This window comes from Geospiza fortis, unplaced genomic scaffold (assembly GCF_000277835.1).
Source record: "Geospiza fortis unplaced genomic scaffold, GeoFor_1.0 scaffold112, whole genome shotgun sequence".
Lineage (NCBI taxonomy): Eukaryota > Metazoa > Chordata > Aves > Passeriformes > Thraupidae > Geospiza > Geospiza fortis.
The window spans coordinates 5,013,860-5,034,563 of record NW_005054298.1 but is presented as its reverse complement, the minus strand read 5'-3'; the positions used below and the strand labels follow the sequence as shown (position 1 = coordinate 5,034,563).

General features: G+C 37.5%; 1 protein-coding gene across 5 annotated transcripts in view; it reads left to right on the top strand.

Annotated features, from left to right (window-relative positions):
* The window catches only part of ACMSD (aminocarboxymuconate semialdehyde decarboxylase), a 38,604-nt gene extending 19,177 nt beyond the window's left edge, over positions 1–19,427 (top strand). For 2 of the 5 annotated variants that reach the window (XM_031056828.1, XM_031056833.1), the window contains 10 exons: positions 697–741; positions 1,857–1,946; positions 3,412–3,508; positions 7,344–7,393; positions 8,677–8,913; positions 10,978–11,071; positions 12,665–12,760; positions 13,230–13,402; positions 18,955–19,053; positions 19,266–19,427. In XM_031056828.1, coding sequence (XP_030912688.1) covers positions 3,424–3,508; positions 7,344–7,393; positions 8,677–8,913; positions 10,978–11,071; positions 12,665–12,760; positions 13,230–13,402; positions 18,955–19,053; positions 19,266–19,328 — 897 coding nt within the window. In that variant the 5' untranslated portion in view covers positions 697–741; positions 1,857–1,946; positions 3,412–3,423 and the 3' untranslated portion in view covers positions 19,329–19,427. The remainder of the gene's footprint in view (positions 1–696; positions 742–1,856; positions 1,947–3,411; positions 3,509–7,343; positions 7,394–8,676; positions 8,914–10,977; positions 11,072–12,664; positions 12,761–13,229; positions 13,403–18,954; positions 19,054–19,265) is intronic. The other 3 variants (XM_031056822.1, XM_031056814.1, XM_031056819.1) reach the window with 2 other exon arrangements.
* Positions 19,428–20,704: the final 1,277 nt, after the last annotated feature.

Genomic DNA, 20,704 nt, shown 5'->3' with positions numbered 1-20,704 from the left:
ATTTTAAATGTTCCTTTTTTGGAAAAATGGGAATTATGAGCATTGTTTTCACTCAGAGATTTCAAGAATTCCTTCCTTTCTAATTGATAATTTATGAAAGTAAAAGGAAGTCAGCATCTTATGTAGGTTTTGCGTTTTTTGCATGAACAATTCTGAATCTGTCTGGAACAATCAATGAGCATCTAAGCTTCTCCTTTTTAGCTTCTCTTTCCTGTTTAAATATTAATAGACAAGAGGCTGACCTTCACTCCTGCTGCTGAGTCATGGAAGCTGAAAAGTGGAATCAATGCATCTTTGTGCTAATGATTAACTGATCACAGATTGGAAAGTTGTCGGCTCAATTTTCACACTGCCAGATGCTTAATTTAATATTTTCAGTGGCAAAATTATTTCAGTTAGAACCTCAATGTAGTAAGCAACTTTAAGCATTTTTAAAGCAGTTGTTTAAAAATGTTGTTGAACTGGAAACTAAAACTCCAGCTGTACAAACACCATTAGTCCAGTCCAGCTACACTTCAGCACTTCTGCTGACGTCAGTGAGGCTGCTCTGGCTCAAAGCTCAGCATGTGTAAGTGTTTCTCCTGAATGACATATTTTTGTAAGAACTGCAATTATTATTATTATTGTTGTTGTTGTTGTTGTTGTTATTACTGCAGAGAGCTAACTAGCCCTGACTTTCTCTTCTTCCCTCCACAGAGATATGGATATGGTGGATGGGTACAGCTGGATCATCACTGCAAGGTTTGGGCTCTTTGGTGCTCAGAGCTGATCTTGGGTCATCATCAGGAATAGAAACTCACAGGAGATATATCAGAGAAGCAAAATGGCAATAAGATTGGCTCTGTCTTTGATACAGATTTCTCTAGAGGTCTATGTCCTATGAAGTAGTATCTGGCCAAGTCCTAATAGGCCTCAGCAGAACCTTTTGCCTGGAAGATGAAACTCACACCCTCTTGTATGAACCAGCATCCATTCTTCTTTATCATCTCACTTTAACACTTGGAATGGATAGCTCTGAGAAAGTCTTTCCAACAAGAAAGGTCAGGCTAAAGCAGATTACATACAGATTTGGGTTGAGTTAGATGCAGTCATGACAAGCAAACCCAAAAGGAGCTAATATTTTAATAAACAAGAACAAGCCACCTGCGAAACCAAAGCATGGATGGCACAGCTTTTGGGAGACATGGCTGCTGCAGGAAGGAGACAGGGACTGGACACATGTCTGGTGATTTTGTTACAGGTTTGATGCTAAAATTCTGTGCTAAAAATAGTTTGCAGAGGAACTTTGTGGCAAGTCAATAATGGCCTTACATGCTCCTCCGAGAATTCCATCGGGCCTACTTCTGTCTGGAAATTCTGCATGACAAAACGTGCATGGCAAAATAAATTCCTGTTCAGACATGTGGAGCTGGGGATGTTAACTCCTAAGATTTAAAAAAAACCACAAAGGCCTCCTATATCGTTCTCTGAAGAAGCACCAGGGTCAAACTGGAAGAAAATAATTACATGCATATTTTAAAATGCATTTTGGGATGTGACTGAGTAGTTTGGTGAGGGGAGAATTTTAAATGTAGTTTGCTAAACCAAATCAGCCTGCAGGACTTAATTTTTAAATGTCTCTCTCTTAATTTCCACATAAATTAATCAAAACATACATTAGATAATTTTTAGGATGGGATAAAGTAGAGAAGTATAGAATAGAATGGAACAGTAAAGTCTAGGTGATCTATTCATATGTGATTAAGTGCTTTATTCTACTGTGCCTTTTTCTCACACCCCAAACATTTTTTTGTTTATTGGGCAACCTGTATCAATGAACTAAAGTTTTCTTAAGGTATTTGAGTGTATGGTTACAGTAAATCTCGCCATCAAGTTGGAAAACCAGTTTTGCAAGAACCTGAAGTATTTCACATAGGGATCAGGACCCTGTAGCTGTAATATTTCAGGTAATTTTCACAACCCATGATACAGCTAACAAGTAACTTGACAGGTTGCCAAGGCAGCACACTTAGATTTGTTGAGGATGGCTTTAAAATATTCATTAGGACAGTATATTTGTGAATGATGTATGAAGGTAGTAACAAATTCAAGGTTAAGAACTGTTTGAGTTCTCAGAAGAGGGGGACAGAAGCCCCCCTGGCTGGGCACACTGGTAATAAATATTCTGATTTAACAGGTTCTTTTCTGTAGAAAAATTGACAGGATCCTAAATAAGACCAATTTTGTGAGGAAAAATAAAGTGCCCTTTGGAGATAGAGAGAAATCCCTTTCTTGAAGGGCCCAAAGACTACCTTGCCCTCAGCTCCTGTTTACAGGGAAGGTGAAGGAGTAGCTGCTGGGTTTTCTTGTGTGGCTTTCAGTTTTCACCTGCAGATGGAGTGTGTTCTCTGCCCAGTGCCTCTGCTGCACGACTGCACTGACCCAGCCCACATGCACAGCACCAGGGGATCCTCTGACTTTCCATTTACCCCTGCAGTAGATTAAAAGAACAAAGAAATACTCAGGGCTTGCAGGTGTTGGTGAACTGTATCTCATCCATTTGTGCCAGCAGAAATCCTGTTGTGTCTGTAGCAGCTGGTGGGCACCCCTAATTGTAACAGATAATTTCCTTAATGTGGTGACACTGCCTCTCTCTGAACAATTCACAATTGTTCAAAGAGAGGCAGTGTCACCACATTAAGGACAAACAACCAAATATGACATTTCAAAAGTTTCCAGGCTGATAAAGGAACAAATTTCATGACTCTGATAACATTTTGAACTTCCTAAGTCTGGAAAATGTTGGCATATGAGAAAGTTTTACACTAATTCAGGTCATGGTTTTATACTGTGTGTAAGTTTTGTTTGGGACTTTTTTTCGCAAATTCTTCAATATTTTTTTTCTTACCAAGGAGAAAATACAATCTGAAGACAACAAATATGTCTCCTTTTGTCTCAGTATCACTGGTGATAAGAAATCACTGGACTGAAATTAACTGTGTTACACAATTATTTCTGTAGTTACTGGAATCATTGTGATGCTATTGACTTTAAAAGAACACACACATACCCAAAGGGAAAATTTAGCACAGATTTAATTAGAGCATTGTTTTGAGGTCAAAATTTGGTTTGAGGATAAACTTGCATTAAGGTACCTGGTATCTCTTCCAAATAAATATACAGTGATGTACATTGCAAAAGGAAGGGGATTTTTTTTTTTATAATTCTGAAGAATTAAATCAGAACTACAAACAACTGTTTTATTCATATCTATTTTTAAAATAGTTTCTGTTTAAAAATACCTACTGAATAGAAATAAAAGATCAAAATTTTGCCACTGTATTTCTGTAAGGAGCACAACATATCAAGAGGCTATAAATTAGCAGGCACTACTTTGTCACATTTATAATATATGAAAATGTCATTTCACAGGGACAGGCAAAGATGATGAAGGATGGAAAGGTTTTTAGAGTCATTCAAGAGAACTGCTGGGATCCAGAAGTACGGATTAAAGAGATGGACCTGTCAGGTACCAACACAAAAGAACTCAAATCATTGTGCTTCATTTAGAATAACAACTTCTCTGTCAGTCCATCTGCAAGTGTTCAACAACAATATCAAAACAGGTTTAGCATACTAATTGCTGGGTTTTAATCTGGTGAAAGTAATTGGAAACTAATATGCTTTTACACTCAGAAGTATATATACTTTATATTGTGCCCATAACTTTCCTCATTCTCAGTAGCAATTTATTCCCCACTAGAATTTATTAATTTTGGTGGGATTTAAGACACTAAGGAACTCATTGACAAAAGTAAGGATGACTGACCCTGGACTTGAAATGGCACCATACATTCCAGTTAAAACGTGATTCACAAAGGAGGAGGAAGCCCTTTCATTTTTGTTCCAAATATTAAAAATATTCTTTTTACACATCAGATTTCTTGTATGTCTGTTTCCTTTTCTAATACCTTTTTTCTGTTTATTCATGTTTCAGCCTCATTTTGTGTTTTCACTGTAGGACTCTGAGCCTAGAGAACTGGTAAAATTACTTTGTCAGAAAAGGGTTTTCCTCATTTAGAAATTTAACCAGATGCCAAGTTTGCTAATTTATTTTCCATCATGTTCCATGCAAGCCACTAAATAAGGTTGGTAAGATGGGAGACTGAGGATGAGGAAAGGAATTTCTAGGTTGATCAATTATTTTTGCTGGTTTTTATTAACACTGTAATTCCAAATTACTCTTCTAAGAGAAATATTATGTTACTAAAGGATTCTTTTTTCTTAGATTGAGGCCTGAATAGTTCCTACATCAGTTTCCCTGTAGACATAACTCGAATATCTTCAACTTTTCGTAAGGAACAAACACCTGGATTGGTTAAAAGAGCAGATATTGTATCTGTAGCATCTTTATGATTATTGCTTCCTCCTCTCAGGCCTTATCACTCTTGACAAGCACATGAAAGAGGTTGTAGCCAGTGGGGACTTGGTCTCTTCTCCAGGATGACAAATAATAAACAAGAAGAAACTGCTTGAAATTGCACCAGGGAAGGTTTAGATTGGATATTAGCAGAAATTTCTTCACTGGAAGTGTTGTCAAGCCCTAGAACAGCCCTGGTGTAGTCCTCGTCCCTGGAGGGATTTAAAGGATGTGTAGATGTGGTGCCTGGGGACACAGTTCAGTGGTGGGCTTGGCAGAACTGGATTCATGGTTGCAATCAATGATCTTAGAGGTCTTTTCCAACCTAAATTATTCTGTGATTCTGTGTTAGGAGATAGTCTGGATTATTCTTCTTAGGGAGGTTTAGTGCAGCACATAACATAGGCTAGCTTGGGCATCCACCAGGTAGTGAGCAATTTATGTAAACACAATTTAGACAATTTTCATCAACTTCATTTTCACCCTGGAAAAGCAGTATTTGAAACTCCAACCATTAGACATTTAATGGGAATGCCAGAAAGCCTTTGCAGACTCTGAAATATGCTGCCTTGTCACAGAATCATAGAATCATGGCCTGACTACATTGTAATGTTTCTCTGAGTTAGCTCAGGGATTTTGGGGATTACCAAATCACTCAACTACACAGTGGATCATAAATAGCCTTTGGGCATCTTTCTCTTTCAGATATTTCCCTCGGCACTAATGGCAAGTTTCTCCAAAGCAGTTCTGCCCCATATGTTTGTTGTAGACAAAGGGAAAACACAGGAGGATTTTTTTCCCAAGTTTTTGCAGCAGCTCTCCAGAAAAGAAAATGTATCATGAAAGCAGCATCACAATATTTCTTCATGAACTAAACAGTGCTCACTTGGTTAAAAAAAAATCTAAACCTGTATGTTACAGCACCATCTGGTGACTTGTGCCCTAAAAATATCCCTTTTTATTACAGCACTCCAGACATACAGGCATCAGCCAATTAATTATGTGGGGAGGAAAAAAAGGCCTTGGTGTTTTTCATTCCCTCATCCTTACTGCTCACCTAATGACAAAGACTATGGACCACATTTATTCTTTTTTGGTTTAGAAAGCTGTAACTACTTAGTTTAAAGACTGCTTTCTCTTACATAAGCTGAGATAGATTATACCCAAAATTTAACCTCCAAACATGGCATAATTTTGGGACAAAGATGCAAGAAGTCTCCCAGCTGAACAAAACGAGAATCAGTCACTGAAAGTTATTTTTAACTCAGAGAGATAACTTGGTTAAAAGGCTTTGTTTGTGCAATGCCCAAGAAATCTTGCAAGTAATAAGAAATGGTCTCCAGTGGAGCAAAGAGACTCAATTAGTTCTCCCAATCATACGTCCTAGGTCTAATTGATGTACATACTTCTATCTTGATATACTCAATAAAGCAAGCTATCCATGTAACTCAATAAAACAAGCTGTAAAAGTAATTACCATCACAGATCTGTGGCACAAATCATCACAATTTTGTCTGAGAAAATATATCAGTTTATATATATCAGAGAAAATATATCAGAAAATATATCATCCTAACTGCCTTTCCTTGTTATTTTCTCCTTTGTAAAACCCTCTGAAGAGGGTGAAAAAGTAGAAGCTTTTCTGTGCTGATTCTTCTTCCTAAAGCTAATGTCTAGGAACAGTCAGCTTGGAAATGTACCTTTAAGGTTTGCGTTAAATTTGCTCAGAAGTGTAAAAATGGATTGAAAGCAGATACAATGGTTTTTGTGGAAAACATGGAGAATGTTCTCAACAGACTAAACAAGTGCCCATATTGGTGGATGATCTAACTTGGATAATTCAGTATTTATGTAATTTTGCAGACCTAATCCTTACCCCTAAACCATTGCTGTTGTACATAATATTAATCAGATCTTGTAGCAATCTGAGTCAGCTTCTCCTCTTGTTTCCTACTTAAACTTCTGAGGAGGAACATAAATCATTTTAATCATTCAAATATTTAGGCAAGTCATTTAGAGTTCTCCTAGAGTTCGTTCTCCTGGAATATTTTTCTGCCATCTTTTGTTCTAGTAGTTTTACTACTAACAACCAAGTTAAATCTTTTAAAGCATGACAAGACATGTGCAAAAATATTATAAACAAACCTAAAAAACACCAAAACAAAACAGTTTTGCTTGTAACTATTTTGTGATGTCCTAATTACTCTTTATTGTTTGTTTTGTTTGTCTGCCAGGTTTCTTGTTTTCACTCCTGTAACCTGTCACACAAAATATTATAATAGAGATTTGTGTTTGAGTAGAAAGAAAACAATATGGACTTAATTATTTTTATTTTTAACATTGAAGTTATTTCTGAAAACAGGCAGATTTTTTTATATTTATAACCTCAGCAGTCCAGACACAAGATGAATGAAACCTAACACAATTTAGCTTTGGGAACACTTAGGAAAGCATTGTTTTACAACCATTGTTGACATAATGTTATTTATCTTTGGGCTAATACATTTATTTATTTAATATATATGACAAATTCACCCCTTAGTAGACTTGAGTTACTGTATTCTGTTGGTTTAATGTCAATTTCATTCATGTGAAAGTAATACAAAATTGCTGTTTTAATTGTTTGTACATGTGCATACTAAATCCTTCTAAAATCAAAAACCCTAATTTCCCAAGTTAGCTAGTATGAATATAGTAGTGTTTGTTCTTTCTACTTAGCAAAAGTATCCAAATCCTAATAAATTGATACTCCAGGGATTTTATTGCCATGATGCTTAATTTTAAAAAAATAATAATTCTGCTATGTCACTGTTAAATCAGTCTTTCTTATCATTAAAGCTTTTACATTCTGCCTCTCAAAACAAAGTACTTTCTTATTTATAACAATTTATCAAAAACACACCACAAAAAAGGAAGCATTAATTATTTGCTTTTTCTTACTCAGGAGTCACCGTCCAAGTCCTGTCCACAGTCCCTGTAATGTTCAGCTACTGGGTAAGTTCCAACTAAGATATTTAATATTCATACGTAGCAACATTTTTAAAATTCAAAAGCATCTTCCTACAAATTGAAGTAGTCGCTAGAATTGTTCTGCTGTGAAATAGAAAAGGCAAAAAAGGAGTGCAGGTATGAGAAAAGGTCTGCAGGATGTCCTGGCAAAGCTCCACACCAGAGCACACCCAGGGAGAAAAGATAAAACAACAACTGAATTCCTTATGGGGGCAGCTGGAAATGGAAAGAAAAAATATGTCCAACATGAATCCATGGTTAGCAGACAGACATGTGTGTACACATTCCATGAAAGCTAGACATCAATCAGTACTTTCTCAAGTCAAAAAAAAAAGACATAAAGGATGCATTTGTGGCCTTGTCCCACTTTTTTTTAAATGTGGCATGGGACTCATTAACCTAGAATGCTTTGAATCTTGAAATTCAGGAGCAAATTTAAGTTCCTATGTTCCCCACATGGTGATCTCAAATGCTTCAAAGAAATAAAGACAGGCTGAGGAGATAAATCACAGCAAAAGGCTGTTCTAAATACATTCTCAATGTGACTTTAGCAATGTGCACAGGTCAAGATGCCCATTTGTAAACAGATTTGTGCATTTAGAACTACTGTGCTAAGCCCCCATATAAGAAATACCATGGATTTTCATCATTTCTAGTTAGTAACATCTCTTCAAAATTTTATTCTGGTATCTAAGGGAATCTTTTCCATTAAATATATATTGGGGGGAAAAAAACCAAGATTGATTGCATGGATATTGCACTTCCGTATTAGAATTATGGATGTCATCTCCTTCTAAATGTTAGAGAAGTTTGCTTAAGCTTTCTCTGTAGAATTCACATGCTCCAACATCTCACATTTCTTGTTTTTATTTCTTCAGCTCCAGTAATAGGAGAGTAAATATTCATCGCTATGTATAAAAATTCTATACTGAGGTTTTTGTATGGGGATAAACAAAACCAGGGGACTGCTTTACACAAAAGACCAGGTACTTATGTGCATCAGCAACCTGGGCTTTATTGCACTCTTCCTGAGCAGTAAAGGCAACAGCAGTTGATAAAATATTCAAGAGAAAAAGCAGAACTGTACCCAGAGGTTTTAAAGCAAGGCAGAATTTAGCCCTACTGATTTCCAGCTATGCAGAACTGCAAAGCAAATTTGGGTTCAAACCCCACCAGTTGTTTGCATTGACATTTATCCAATAACTTCCAAAGGTGATAACATTTGAGAACTATATTTAAATGTACTGTTCTGCTTCATATCTTACCAGGCCAAACCTCAGGATACTTTAGATCTTGCCCAGTTGTTAAACAATGACTTAGCTGCTACAGTAAAGAAGTACCCCAAGAGGTTTATTGGGCTGGGCACGTTACCTCTGCAAGCTCCAGAGCTGGCTGTGAGGGAAATGCAGCGCTGTGTGAATGAACTTGGGTTTCCTGGAGTGCAGATTGGATCTCATGTCAATGAGTGGGACCTGAATGCCCCAGAGCTCTACGATGTTTATGCTGTGAGTGGCTGCTGCTTTTCTTCTTTGGGGGAATTCTGTGATATGGAAATCTGTCTAAAAATGTCTTGGAGCACACTGAGTCATCATTTGAGCCTTCTAATCTGCTTAGTGATCAGAGAGACTCAGCTTTAGTTGTAAATGTTAATTCTTTATAGGATATAATGGCAATGATGCAACATATTCTGAAATATATTTTATAATAATGAATAACAAATTTTGTTTTATTAGACAAGTTCTCACTGTAGATCTGCCTTCTTGATTTGTGAGGATAAGTGCAATATCAAATAAAGCACTGTTTGCATTTGAGTTCAAGTTACTCTATCCAATCCTATTGAAATAATTGATAAACCCCCCTGAGATTATCAGAGATACCTATAGCACCAAAGCACCACACAGAATTATGTAAACAGGACCAAAATTTCCAAATTGAATGTATTGATTATCAAATGAATTAATAGATAGCATTTCTTAAATAGCCTGAGATCCAGAGGAGGGTGGTCATTTGTCTAAATTAGGGGTTTAATCAATGTCCATTCTGGATCTGTTTCTCAAGTTATTAGAGCTGCCAGCCTAGAATTGATTCAAAGAGGTTATTTTGTAGGATGCTCAATTTATTCAGAAACTCTGTTGGTGCAGCATCTGGACTGCTGGTTTTTAGGGCCATATACAGTCAGATATCAACATCTGCTCATGGAGATGCCCACATTTATGGAATCACAGCATGGCTGAGGTTGGGAGAGCCCTCTGGGGGCCACCTGGACCAACCCCCTGCTCAAGCAGGGCCACCTACAGCCAGATGCCACGACCATGCCCAGGTGGCTTTTAAAAATCTCCAAGGATGGAAACTCCACAATCCCTCTGGGCAATCTGAAATTTCCTGATCTCCACTGAAGTTTTTCTCCTAGGGGACAAACAGTCCCAGTTCTCTCAGCATTTCCTCACAGGAGAGATGCTCAGTCCCTCCATAACTTGGAGCTCTCTGCAGTAACTCCATGTCTCTACTACTGAGATCCATCTCTTCTTCTGGGATCTCTCTCTTATACTGTACATCCTTCAGCTTATGTTTCACACATGTAGGAAGTAAACCCTTTCATTTTTAGAAACATCTCTGGATAATACAGATTATGAAATTAAGCCATATTGGATAGTGAACTTTGCCAAACTAGCAGGCCAGTTATTGAACTGCTATTTTTAGTTTACAAATGTAGATGGCAATTATTCTCCATGATCCAAAAGTTGCAGCTTTTATTTATGCATGTATGGGTAAATAAACCCAAATTTTTCAAATGTGTGACAATCTCCTTAGCAACAAGCGCACGTCCAGAAATACATCTGACAAAATGAAGCTGTTAAATCCTGGTTAAGCATATGAATGACTCTGATGACTGTGTATTTAAATTTAAGCACACAGTTAAATTACAGTCAGAGTCAGCATCCAACACTAGTCTTCTGTTTGCCTTTCCAAAGATGTCAGTAGTTTTGGAAGAATTACTGTACTTGGGTAGAGATGGATTATTGATCAGAATACAGCCAGATTTTGAAGTCTTAGGAAGGAATTGGAACATTTTTAAATTTTTTAAGCCAGGTAGAGGGCCAAAGGGGACAAATGTTGTGCAACTCAATGAAAATTTCTGAATGCAGCTGGAACTATTCTGCAAAACCATCCTCAAATGATTCTATAAGACAATATGGGAATTCATTCTCATACGTGTAATGAAACCAAAATGTTTGCTTGAACTGATTTTATACTACAGAATGGCTGAAAAACATAGCTGCATTTTTGTACTGTATTATTCTGAGAAACACTTGGTTCACTAAAAGATGTTATCAACTATGCTTCCAGTCCTGTAGCCACAGGAAGAGTGTGAAATTGAGTGAGGATTTCAGAATATGGCTCAGAGGAGTAAATACAGCCAACTATTGCTTATAGTTCTTACCTGTGGCCCTATTTGCATTACAGTACTACTGCTCAGTACTACTGCAGGTCGTTGAAAAGCATGACTAAGATCTAAGATGCATTTTGCCATGATTAATCAAGATTCAGACATTTTATTTTTGCTGTAGGCTGCTGAGAAATTAAATTGCTGTCTCTTTGTGCATCCCTGGGACATGCAGATAGATGGGAGGATGTCCAAATATTGGTTTCCCTGGCTAATAGGTAAGTATATATTTACTTTGCTTAACCTACATTTATGAACTGGATCATGTCCAGGGGATTGCTGCCAAGTAAAGTACAGGTACAGAGAAAATTACATCATTTTTCTGTCAAACTTTCTTTTTTTTTTTTTAATCTAGTATTATGATTAGGGCTGTTGTGTAAACTCAGTAGTCATTTGTTTCTAAGCTTGTTTAGCTTTTCTTTTAAATACTTAGAATTAAAATTATTCAGACTAGCAACAGAATATAGTATTCTCTTTTGCTCTAAATACAAATAGGAGATAACAAGGAAGAAGTGAATCAACTCAGAAATTAGCTCTTCAGAAATAACAGGAGTAAATGAAGGAGTGAGCAAAACCAAACTTTTTTTCTATAATTTCTTGGGTTATTTCTTAGAAACATGTTGATCAGAGAGGAAATAAATCTACCTTTACATCTGCTGTAGCTGAAACAACATGTAATTTGAAAGCTCTCAGTAGATGTGGGATGTTATCTAGTTTCCATTTTTTCCCTGTTTGATAGATAAATCATAACACTGAATAACAGGAGCATGGTTATTCTGCTACCCAGAAATGTTGAGACCTGATTCTACTCTCATGCATTTTGTTCTGTGTTGGCTTTTTTTGCATGGTTTTGCACTGCCACCAGTTCTAAAAAACATACACAACATATATATAATACACATTCTGCTTGGAAAATCTTGCTGTCCCAATCACCAATGCATTATCTTGAAAAAATATCAGTTAGTCTTAATCAGATCAGGCTCAAAAACACAGATTTAAGAAGAGAATAAAATTATTGCATTTACTTAACAACGTGAAAATAGAATATTTTCTTACTAAACCTAATAATGCTTTGCATCTGAGCATATGGTAAAACATTAATAAAAATAACCTTTCCAGATGCATAGCTGTTTTTTCCCCCATAAATATGGGGAACTCAGTTCCTGATTTCAAGCTGCATGTCTGAAGGTGGGTGTTTAAAATGGCTAATATTAATGGTTAATATTCTAATTATGTCGGGTGTGATCAGAAGCTGAGGCCTGCTGTAGGAACCTAAATTCCTATTCTTTTCTAACTAGGGTTCCAACTCAGCCAGGAGCAAAGAGAGAGACAGGTTAGTTCTAAACTGTAGGATCTGGCATCCCAGATCCCAAAATCTATGTTGGAATTGCCATTAATATATCTGTTCCACTTTCCGCACAAAAGAAACCCACAAGCAGAGGGGAGAAAACACCCTGGCATATTCCAGACTTGTGTTTGAGCAAGGACAACAGGAATCAGGCCTGCACAGGGTATTTCAGGACATATCCAATCTGTCTGTATACCCATCTGTCCTAGTGGTATGGAGTGAAAACTGGACTTAGAATTCAGAACACCTTCACTTCCAAACCTGTGTCTCCCTTTCAGTTAATTAGAGTTCAACTCTGTGTCCCTCCAGTGGAAATAATGCATGACCTTTGGTAGCTGTCCTGCAACTATTGCTTTTTCAGTTGGCTCAAGGCGAATGGAAGAAAATTAAAACAGCATTTAAAAATCAAATAGGAAGTTTAAAAAGTAAAGCTCTTATACAATTAAGATCTTTTTCTTCTTAGGCATGCCAACAGAAACAACCATGGCCATTTGCTCCATGATTATGGGAGGAATTTTTGAAAAATTCCCTAAGCTGAAAGTTTGCTTTGCACACGGAGGTGAGTAGTGTACCATGTGAAACTCCTGTTCTTTGGCTGAGCATGGTACAGTCATATTTTCTGGTCTCTCAGCTAATGGGGTCACCACGTGAAGCCTGCCACCAGCTGAGCACTGTCACCCCAAAGAAGACAGCCTGAAAGATCAGCTGCTTTTATGAACACTCTCTAGCCTGCAGGGCTCGAACTGGTACAACAGTTAAGGGAAAACAAAAAGGAAGGGCAGGCAGCAGGGGGCTTAAGGAAAGGGACAAGGAAGCAGCAGGAGGAATTTGGGCATCACAGTAGTGAAGAAGTGAGAAAAATAGAGACAGAAGCTAATGAAGGTAAAGGAATAAAAAAACACTGGTGCAAAGCACTTTCTTTCTAAAGAGCTGACAGAAAGACTTTTGGATCTTTGGTGATAAGGTGGCTTTTTTCCCTCTTACATATTTTCAGCTTATTAAAAGGTATTAACAATTCTTTCTTGCAGGTGGAACTTTTCCATACACAGTGGGTCGAATCTCCCATGGCTTCAATGTGCGCCCTGATTTATGTGCCGTGGATAATAAGGTGGATCCAAGAAGATACCTTGGCTCATTTTACACAGACTCTCTTGTCCACGACCACGGGGCACTAAGGCTGCTAACAAGTGTAGTAGGAGAGGTGAGTTTTAGTGCTTCCAGAAGTGGGTGAGTCATTCTTTAGTTAATTTTCCAGGAAACAGCAAAAGGAGAAGAGAAGAAGAAAGAAGGAAGATGACAGTGTCACCCAGTGAAATAAATTGATGGGCTTCTGACATGTTGATAATGCTTTTACCATATGGATTCATTGAAATGGTGGGTTTAATCCAGGAAATTGTGCACTGTCAACCTTAGTTTCATCCTTCTCTGAGCTTGCTCAGGATGGGACTTCAAGCAAAGACTACTTCAATTTGGAGTCTGGTTTTCAAATGGCTTAATTTTCAAATTCAAGTGCATGCTTGAAGAAATCAAATTGTATTTCCACTTGGGAAGTTATAGACACAAAGAACATCAGTAATAAGGAAAGCTTTTGTGAGTATCTCAGAGAGGCAATTAAACATTATGGGTTTGCAGAAGTATTTTAGTTGTTTGTAAAGAAATCTTTGTAGTTTAGCAAACTGTGGTGTTTGTGAGGTCCCCAGGATGAGGTGAGAGATGAGAATCTGACTCCAAGTCCTCAGAAGGCTGATATGATATGATATATGATATGATATGATATGATATGATATGATATGATATTATATATTATTTTATGTTATTTTATATTATATTATTTCTATTATATCATACTAGAACTATGCTAAAGAAAGAGAAAGGATACATCAGAAAGCTTAACAAGAATTATAATGAAAGCTCGTGACTGACTCCTCAGAGTCTGACACAGCTGATAGTGATTGATCATTAAATAAAAACAATTCACATGTTTGGATAAACAATCTCCAAACCACATTCCAGAGCAGCAAAACATGGAGAAGCTGAAGCTTCCCAGCTTCGCAGGAGAAGAAATCCTGGCGAGGGATTTTTCAGAAAATATCATGGTGACAACAAGCCATTTAAATGAGGTACAGCGTGGGACAGAAAAATCCTAAAACACTCAGATAATCCCTTCTCATCTAGGAAGTGCCCAGGAAGGGATTGAAGATGGCATCCCTCATGCCAGCTTCCAATGGATCCCTGCAAATCAACAAGATACCTGTCTTTGTGCCTTGATCTCTGCACCTCACAGTGTCTGCAGCCAGAGGCAGATAGCTCCCAGATGTCAAATCAGAAATGCAGGCTCTGACAGGGATTTTCTTGTCTCAGCAGGTCCTGTTTCTTGTACATCAGTGTCTAGACTCACATGGCATGGGGCTGTTGCTGTCATCAGGGTCTCCTGTATGACCAAAGTTCACAAACACCACTCAACTGATTGGGGTTTTTTCCTACAAAAAAGAATCTCTTGATTTCCCATTTCTAAGAGTGTGAGCAGGTTACTGCAATAAATCTGCTCTAAAACTGGTACAGAAGTGACTTGCCTAGGCCAGACAAAAAGAGCAATGCAGCACTGTTGCCTTCTTTACTGTGGTACTCTGAGCTCAGGAATCACACTGTAAAATCTGTGGGTTTTCAGTTCATGGTGCACCTGAAGTCTGTAGCTTTGGGACTGGAGCTCTGCCTGCAGCTCCCCTGCAGCACTTGTGCCTTTTAGGAAAACTTTGCATTTGAAAATTCATGGAAAATCAACCATGTGACAGGACAACTGCAGCTTGAAACAATAGTATGGAAACTTTTGTGACATGTATATGTTTGTACAGTATAGTAATACTGCAGCTCTAAGGAGTGGAGACAACATGGAGACAACATCTTTTTGGTTAAACCATGCTGAACCAAAAATAGATTTATGGAAGGATCCCCATAAAATGTGCAAAAATCCTGCCATGGAGCCTATTTCCATTAGAAACAAGTAAGATAAAAGCCAGGTCAATTTACTCAAAAAATATCTGGAATAAGCTGTTAGTACTGAAAAGTTCTGATAACATCAGTGGGTATTAACTCAGGTGGGATTTGCCATCTCTGTGCTAGGGATTAATTTTAGGCACCAGATGGGTTACTAAGAAAATACTAGGGCTCCCACCCAATACTGATTTCTTTTAATTTCTGTTGCCAACCTCTAAATAGCAAACAAATCATAGTCCACAGCCCAGCAGTTTTTGATATGCATTACCTTTTGAATCAACTGTAGCTTAAAACAAGTGGCTTTAAGGTGTTTTTTACAATAGATTTTTAAATTTTACTGTGTGTGATGTGCTCATCCATTCTACAAGACACCCAAAGGCTTATGGAGTAACAGCTCAACACTCTGTTGCCTCTGTAACCTCCTTTTCAGAGAAATCTCCCCAAACCCAGACCATGTTCATTCTATTTTCTTTGTACATGCAGTTCTAGTACACAAGGATGAGTCTAGCTCTTGAATTTTAAATTGCCAGTGCAAGGAGAAAAGATCACTCACTTGTTTTCTTTTCCCCATTTTAAAATGTTGGGAGACATGTTTTGCCATTGTCAGAAAGACCTTGGTAAATTAGCAGCTGTGTGACTCAGGCTGGCTGAGACCACAGATTCTTTTTGTGATCTGAATCTGTTAAGCTGAACTGTAGATGTCAAGAGCAAAGCAGGAGGGAAAGTACAACAGGATGCTGAATCCATTGCTGAAGAATTGAAGCTTTTTTCTGTCTGAACTTGTGTAGCACACAAGTCTCAGGGCACTTCTGCTTCAAAGTCAGAAGTTTTGCATCTCAAGGCTGCTCTAAACTATTTCTGCTGTGGGAAAGCTGCTGTCTTTTGCACCACATTTTAATTTCTCTGCTTTCCATCCTAAGAAGCTACAAATGCACTCTGGTTGCAATTAGTCTTTGCAACTGAAATTTTGAGGAGAGATTATGGATTGTAAATTGATAATCTAAAAGGCACTCAGCATTACCCTCTCTGGTGTCAAATTTATTTTGTCAACAGACTATTAAAATTCAGAGTCTTAACACAATAAATTTGGCCAGCATGGTACACAGGATATTGGTGTCTTCTTTAATTCTCCTCTGAGTATTTTGAGCTCAAACAATGTGACATCAGGTGCAATCCCAGTGCTGAAAAGTCATGAGTCAGATACCAAAAACATGTTTTTCACACTCAGGAGAACTTTCTTTCTCTTTTCAATAGCCTAAGGCATCTCGTCCTTGAAAACAAAAACATTCACATCACGATTTCAAACTTTACTTTATAACCATGAAGATTAAAAAGTTCTCTCTTTTTCTAAGGAAAGTTGACATTCTCACATAACACCCTTCCATGAGTCAAATGCTTAAAGAAACACCAAGTATCTCAGCGCTTTCAGTGCAGACATGTGTTGGCAGAGTAACACATGTAAGATTAATAAATGCTGGGCTAAAAACAACGCGATGGAGTCTTGAGGCTGACACCGTAACTTTGTGAGCTGCAGGTTTGAAATAGGCCAGGTCTCCAGAGAACAGCTCAGAGCTGTGCAGGAAGGGCTCAGTGTGAGGGAAGATGTGCTTGGACATGGCTTTGGGTCTCTGGGGAACAGTCACTGCCTGGCAGCAGCGCCTGGCGTGCTGGCCTTGAGCTGATCACAGTTAAAATCCACTGACAGCTGTGATCAGTCATGTCCATGTAGTCTCATCCCTTCTTAGTTTGGGGTGCAGGTTAATTGAGGATGGAAGCAGAAACACACACTCCTGAGAAAGAATTTTGTAAGAGTGCAGAATTGCTGCAGTCCTTCGCTCCCCCCGTGGCGAGGTAGCATGAGGTGAATACAATAAACACAAAATCCCCAACGTTGCTGGCTATAAAAAGTGAAGAACTGGGTTGACATGGGATTCAATGATTCAGTGCATCTCTGCAAAAACTTCCCCATGGTGATTTCTCCAGACCTATCATCCAAAGGCAAAGCATTCTCTGGCCAGAAGTTGGAGCTGAACTGACTACAGTGTTCTGGACATTTTTTCAGGTGCATTATGGCAGTAGGAAAGAAGGCGAAATTCAAGGGAAATACAATTTTTCCTTATGTAAGAGGATGAAGTCATGCTTAAAGCTTTCTGAGATTCATTTTCAGATTTAGCTCCTTATTACTGTGAGAAAAGTTGTGCTGAGTAGCAGGGTCCAGTGAGGTTAATCATTAGCCCCATGTACCTCTCTAATAGGAGAGATGTGCTAATTAAGGAAACGACCTCCAAGTCTTCTAGGGAAAATTGACTTTGTTGATATGGTTTGGGATAATATAACAGTACTTCCCTTATGCTAGGAGCATTATTCATCTGCAGAGGCTTCCCAGCACTCCTCTGAAGCTGGTTGCTAAAGACAGGTATTGCAACCCCCATTTTATAGAAATGAAGTACAAAATTGAAGCTCAAAGGGTACAAATGAACAGCCCAAGATCACTGGGAGCCTAAATTTCTCTTACTGATTTACAGCTCTTAATTTTACTACTAATGAATAGATCCCATGATTAGCTGTGAAATGCTTTCAAACAGTGGGAAAAATATAACTACATAGAGAAGAAAAGAAAAACATATATTATTGCAGTGAGGATGTGGGATTTATTTCTGGTTTAGTATGTAGGAGATGTAAATAAGAATATACAAACCTTCCTGTCTTACATGACCTTCCCTAGTAAACAGATGGACAAATTCTATGTTTCCTTCTCCTTCACTTAAAAACCCACTTTCCCACATAAACCTGGTATGTTTTTAGTTGGTTTTTTTATCATAAAATACATTACATTTGTTTTTCTTATGTGAATAAAGCATCTTGTTATTGAATATTATAAATAAAAGAATATATTTAGGTGCTTCAAAGTACACACATCCAAATCTGTTTTGTTTAGTCTGTGCTCAAAATCTAGTCTATGCTATAAATCTATGCTGGATTTATTAGACAGAGGGTATAAATTTTCCTACATTAATCTTATGTTAATTCTTCTATAATTAGAACACAGGACAGAACATAGGAGAGAACAATAGAATGTGTCTCCTCTGTTTAGATTTTGGGCAAAGGTTTGTGTAGGTTCTTTCAAAGACTTTTGGGTGACATCTAGTGGAGATTAAAGTTTTTTAAAAGCATTTGAGGAAAAAAAAACCAACCAAACCATTCCAGAGAATAACTGAATGATGTTTTCTTCACCCTATTTCAGTATTGAACTCTGGTAACAGAGTCAAACATTACAACAAGTTCTAACTGTGTTTTATTCACCCAAGCAATAGACATTAATGCCTCAAGCCTGGGATTTACATTTTCAACCTTTTGCTTGTGAGAATTAAAATACCCTAACTTCAGTCAGATACCACAAAAATGATTAATAAATATCCTGCATTTTTTTCCAAATAAAACTAATCCAAAAAACTCTTGAGTCATTGTTTTCAAGCTTTGTTCTTTTCCTAATGGAAGTTATAATCTTCATATTCACTTTCATAAATAATCAGTCCAATATATACATCTAATTTCTTGTACTTCATTATACATTCCAGAAAGCATGAGCTCTATTGTTTAATTTAATTAAAAAGAAATTTAAAATCTGAAAAAATTAAAACTTATGAGTTTAAAATATAATATTAATGTTACTATACTGTTGTACATATTAATATCCATATTATTTAAACTCTATTGTTTAATGTTACTACAAAATGTAAACTTCTTTTTTATTACCAGGACAAAGTTATTTTGGGGACAGATTACCCTTTTCCACTTGGGGAACTGGAACCTGGAAAATTGATTGATTCAATGGATGATTATGACTATCAACTGAAGGTATGATTTTTACATTTGAGGGGGTTTCCCTCCTTTTTAAGTGTTCGTTCGAGACATGAGATAAAGCACTGAAAAATTGGTGTAGTACACTGATTTCTGCAAAGAATGGAAAAGACCCTTCAGTCTCTTTGCAGCAGTTCCTTTTAAAGCACAAGTAAAAGCATTTGAGTTAAATATGAGCTAAGCACAATGTATGTGTTTTGTTTTTACAGGATAAACTCAAGGCTGGAAATGCTCTGGAATTTTTGGGTCTTAGCAGAAAGCAATTTGAATAATTATGAAGTACTAAAACAGCTAAATTTCAGAAATAATATCCTTGTATTTCTGTTGGCATGTGCAATTGTGCAGATGAAAAATAAAACTGACAATTATCTGACAGTCTCTTGTTATTTCCAAAGCAAAAGCAAGGGTACTGGAAAGGAGTATGCACAGGTATTGCCTGAGGATTTAGGCTGTTTTTAAACAATTCTGAAATCCCTGCTTTCATAATAAAGGAGAGATTTCATCTTTTGCAGCTATAAGAATGTCTGAATTATAATTAATGCCATGTTATTGGGACTTGATTCCCAGGAAGGAAAGAGCTGAGAAAATGATGTACCCACTACATTTCTGTCTTTGTTATGGCAGCCAAACAGAATCTGAAAGAGTATTAAAACTGAATTTAAACAATGTTGATGCTCAATAAAAGGCAACATTTTCTTTTATCCACTGGTGGAAAATGCAGCCCACCACACTCAGCTCAGCACTGCAGGTGCACTCGTGCTTTGTCAATGTTGTGACAGGATGGAAAAGGTCTGTGTGGGGACTTTACATATCAGCTGCCACCTACAGCACTGGGAACTTATTCATCAGAAACAATTTGAACAATATGGTTGTAGGTGCAGAAATAATGTATTTGTGTGGGTATTACTTGGTGTGTCACTGTCACTGTCACAATAAATACTAGTGTATTTTGGCAACAGTATGGGTTAATGTTCTATTCCTTACCAAATCCTTCCTAAAAGTAAGGCTGAATAGTTCAAATGTTGAAGTGCTAATCCTCTCCCTAGCTTGAGTCCTGCTATAGGAATAGAAAGGTGGTTTTCTTTATAGACCATTGATTGAAACAGGTTTTCGTTATTATCCAGTGAGTGCACAGGCATCCTCCTCCCAGGAGAATTGTGTACCAGTCAGAAAAATGTGGATTTAGCACTTAGAGTCTTTGTTCTTGTGGGAACATGGGCTGGCTACGTGTGGTGTCACCATTCCTCTGCTCAGTCTTGGAACATTCCAGGCAGTACAGTATTAGACAGAAGCTGTTTTTAGCTCTGGCCATAGCTGTCACAGGCTGAACCTGAAGGATGCTGAACATCAGCAGTTCTGCTGATCCCAGCCTTCACTGGACAACAAAGAAAGCTCTGTCCTTCTCTACAGTGTCCAACCCACCCAAAAAAAATGGTTTGTGAAGTAGTTGGAGCTTAATTAGTCAGCAGCTCAGAGATTTAGAATATCAATTTTTTATGTAAAAGATGAGCCAGAAAATAGCTTTAACAATATTTATTGTCCTCAGGTTTGCAAGACTTCTGTTGACCTTTTTTATTTAAATATCCACATGCAGGCATTGAGTTTTCAGCATGTGTGATTTTTCAACCAGATTGTTTCAATTAAATTT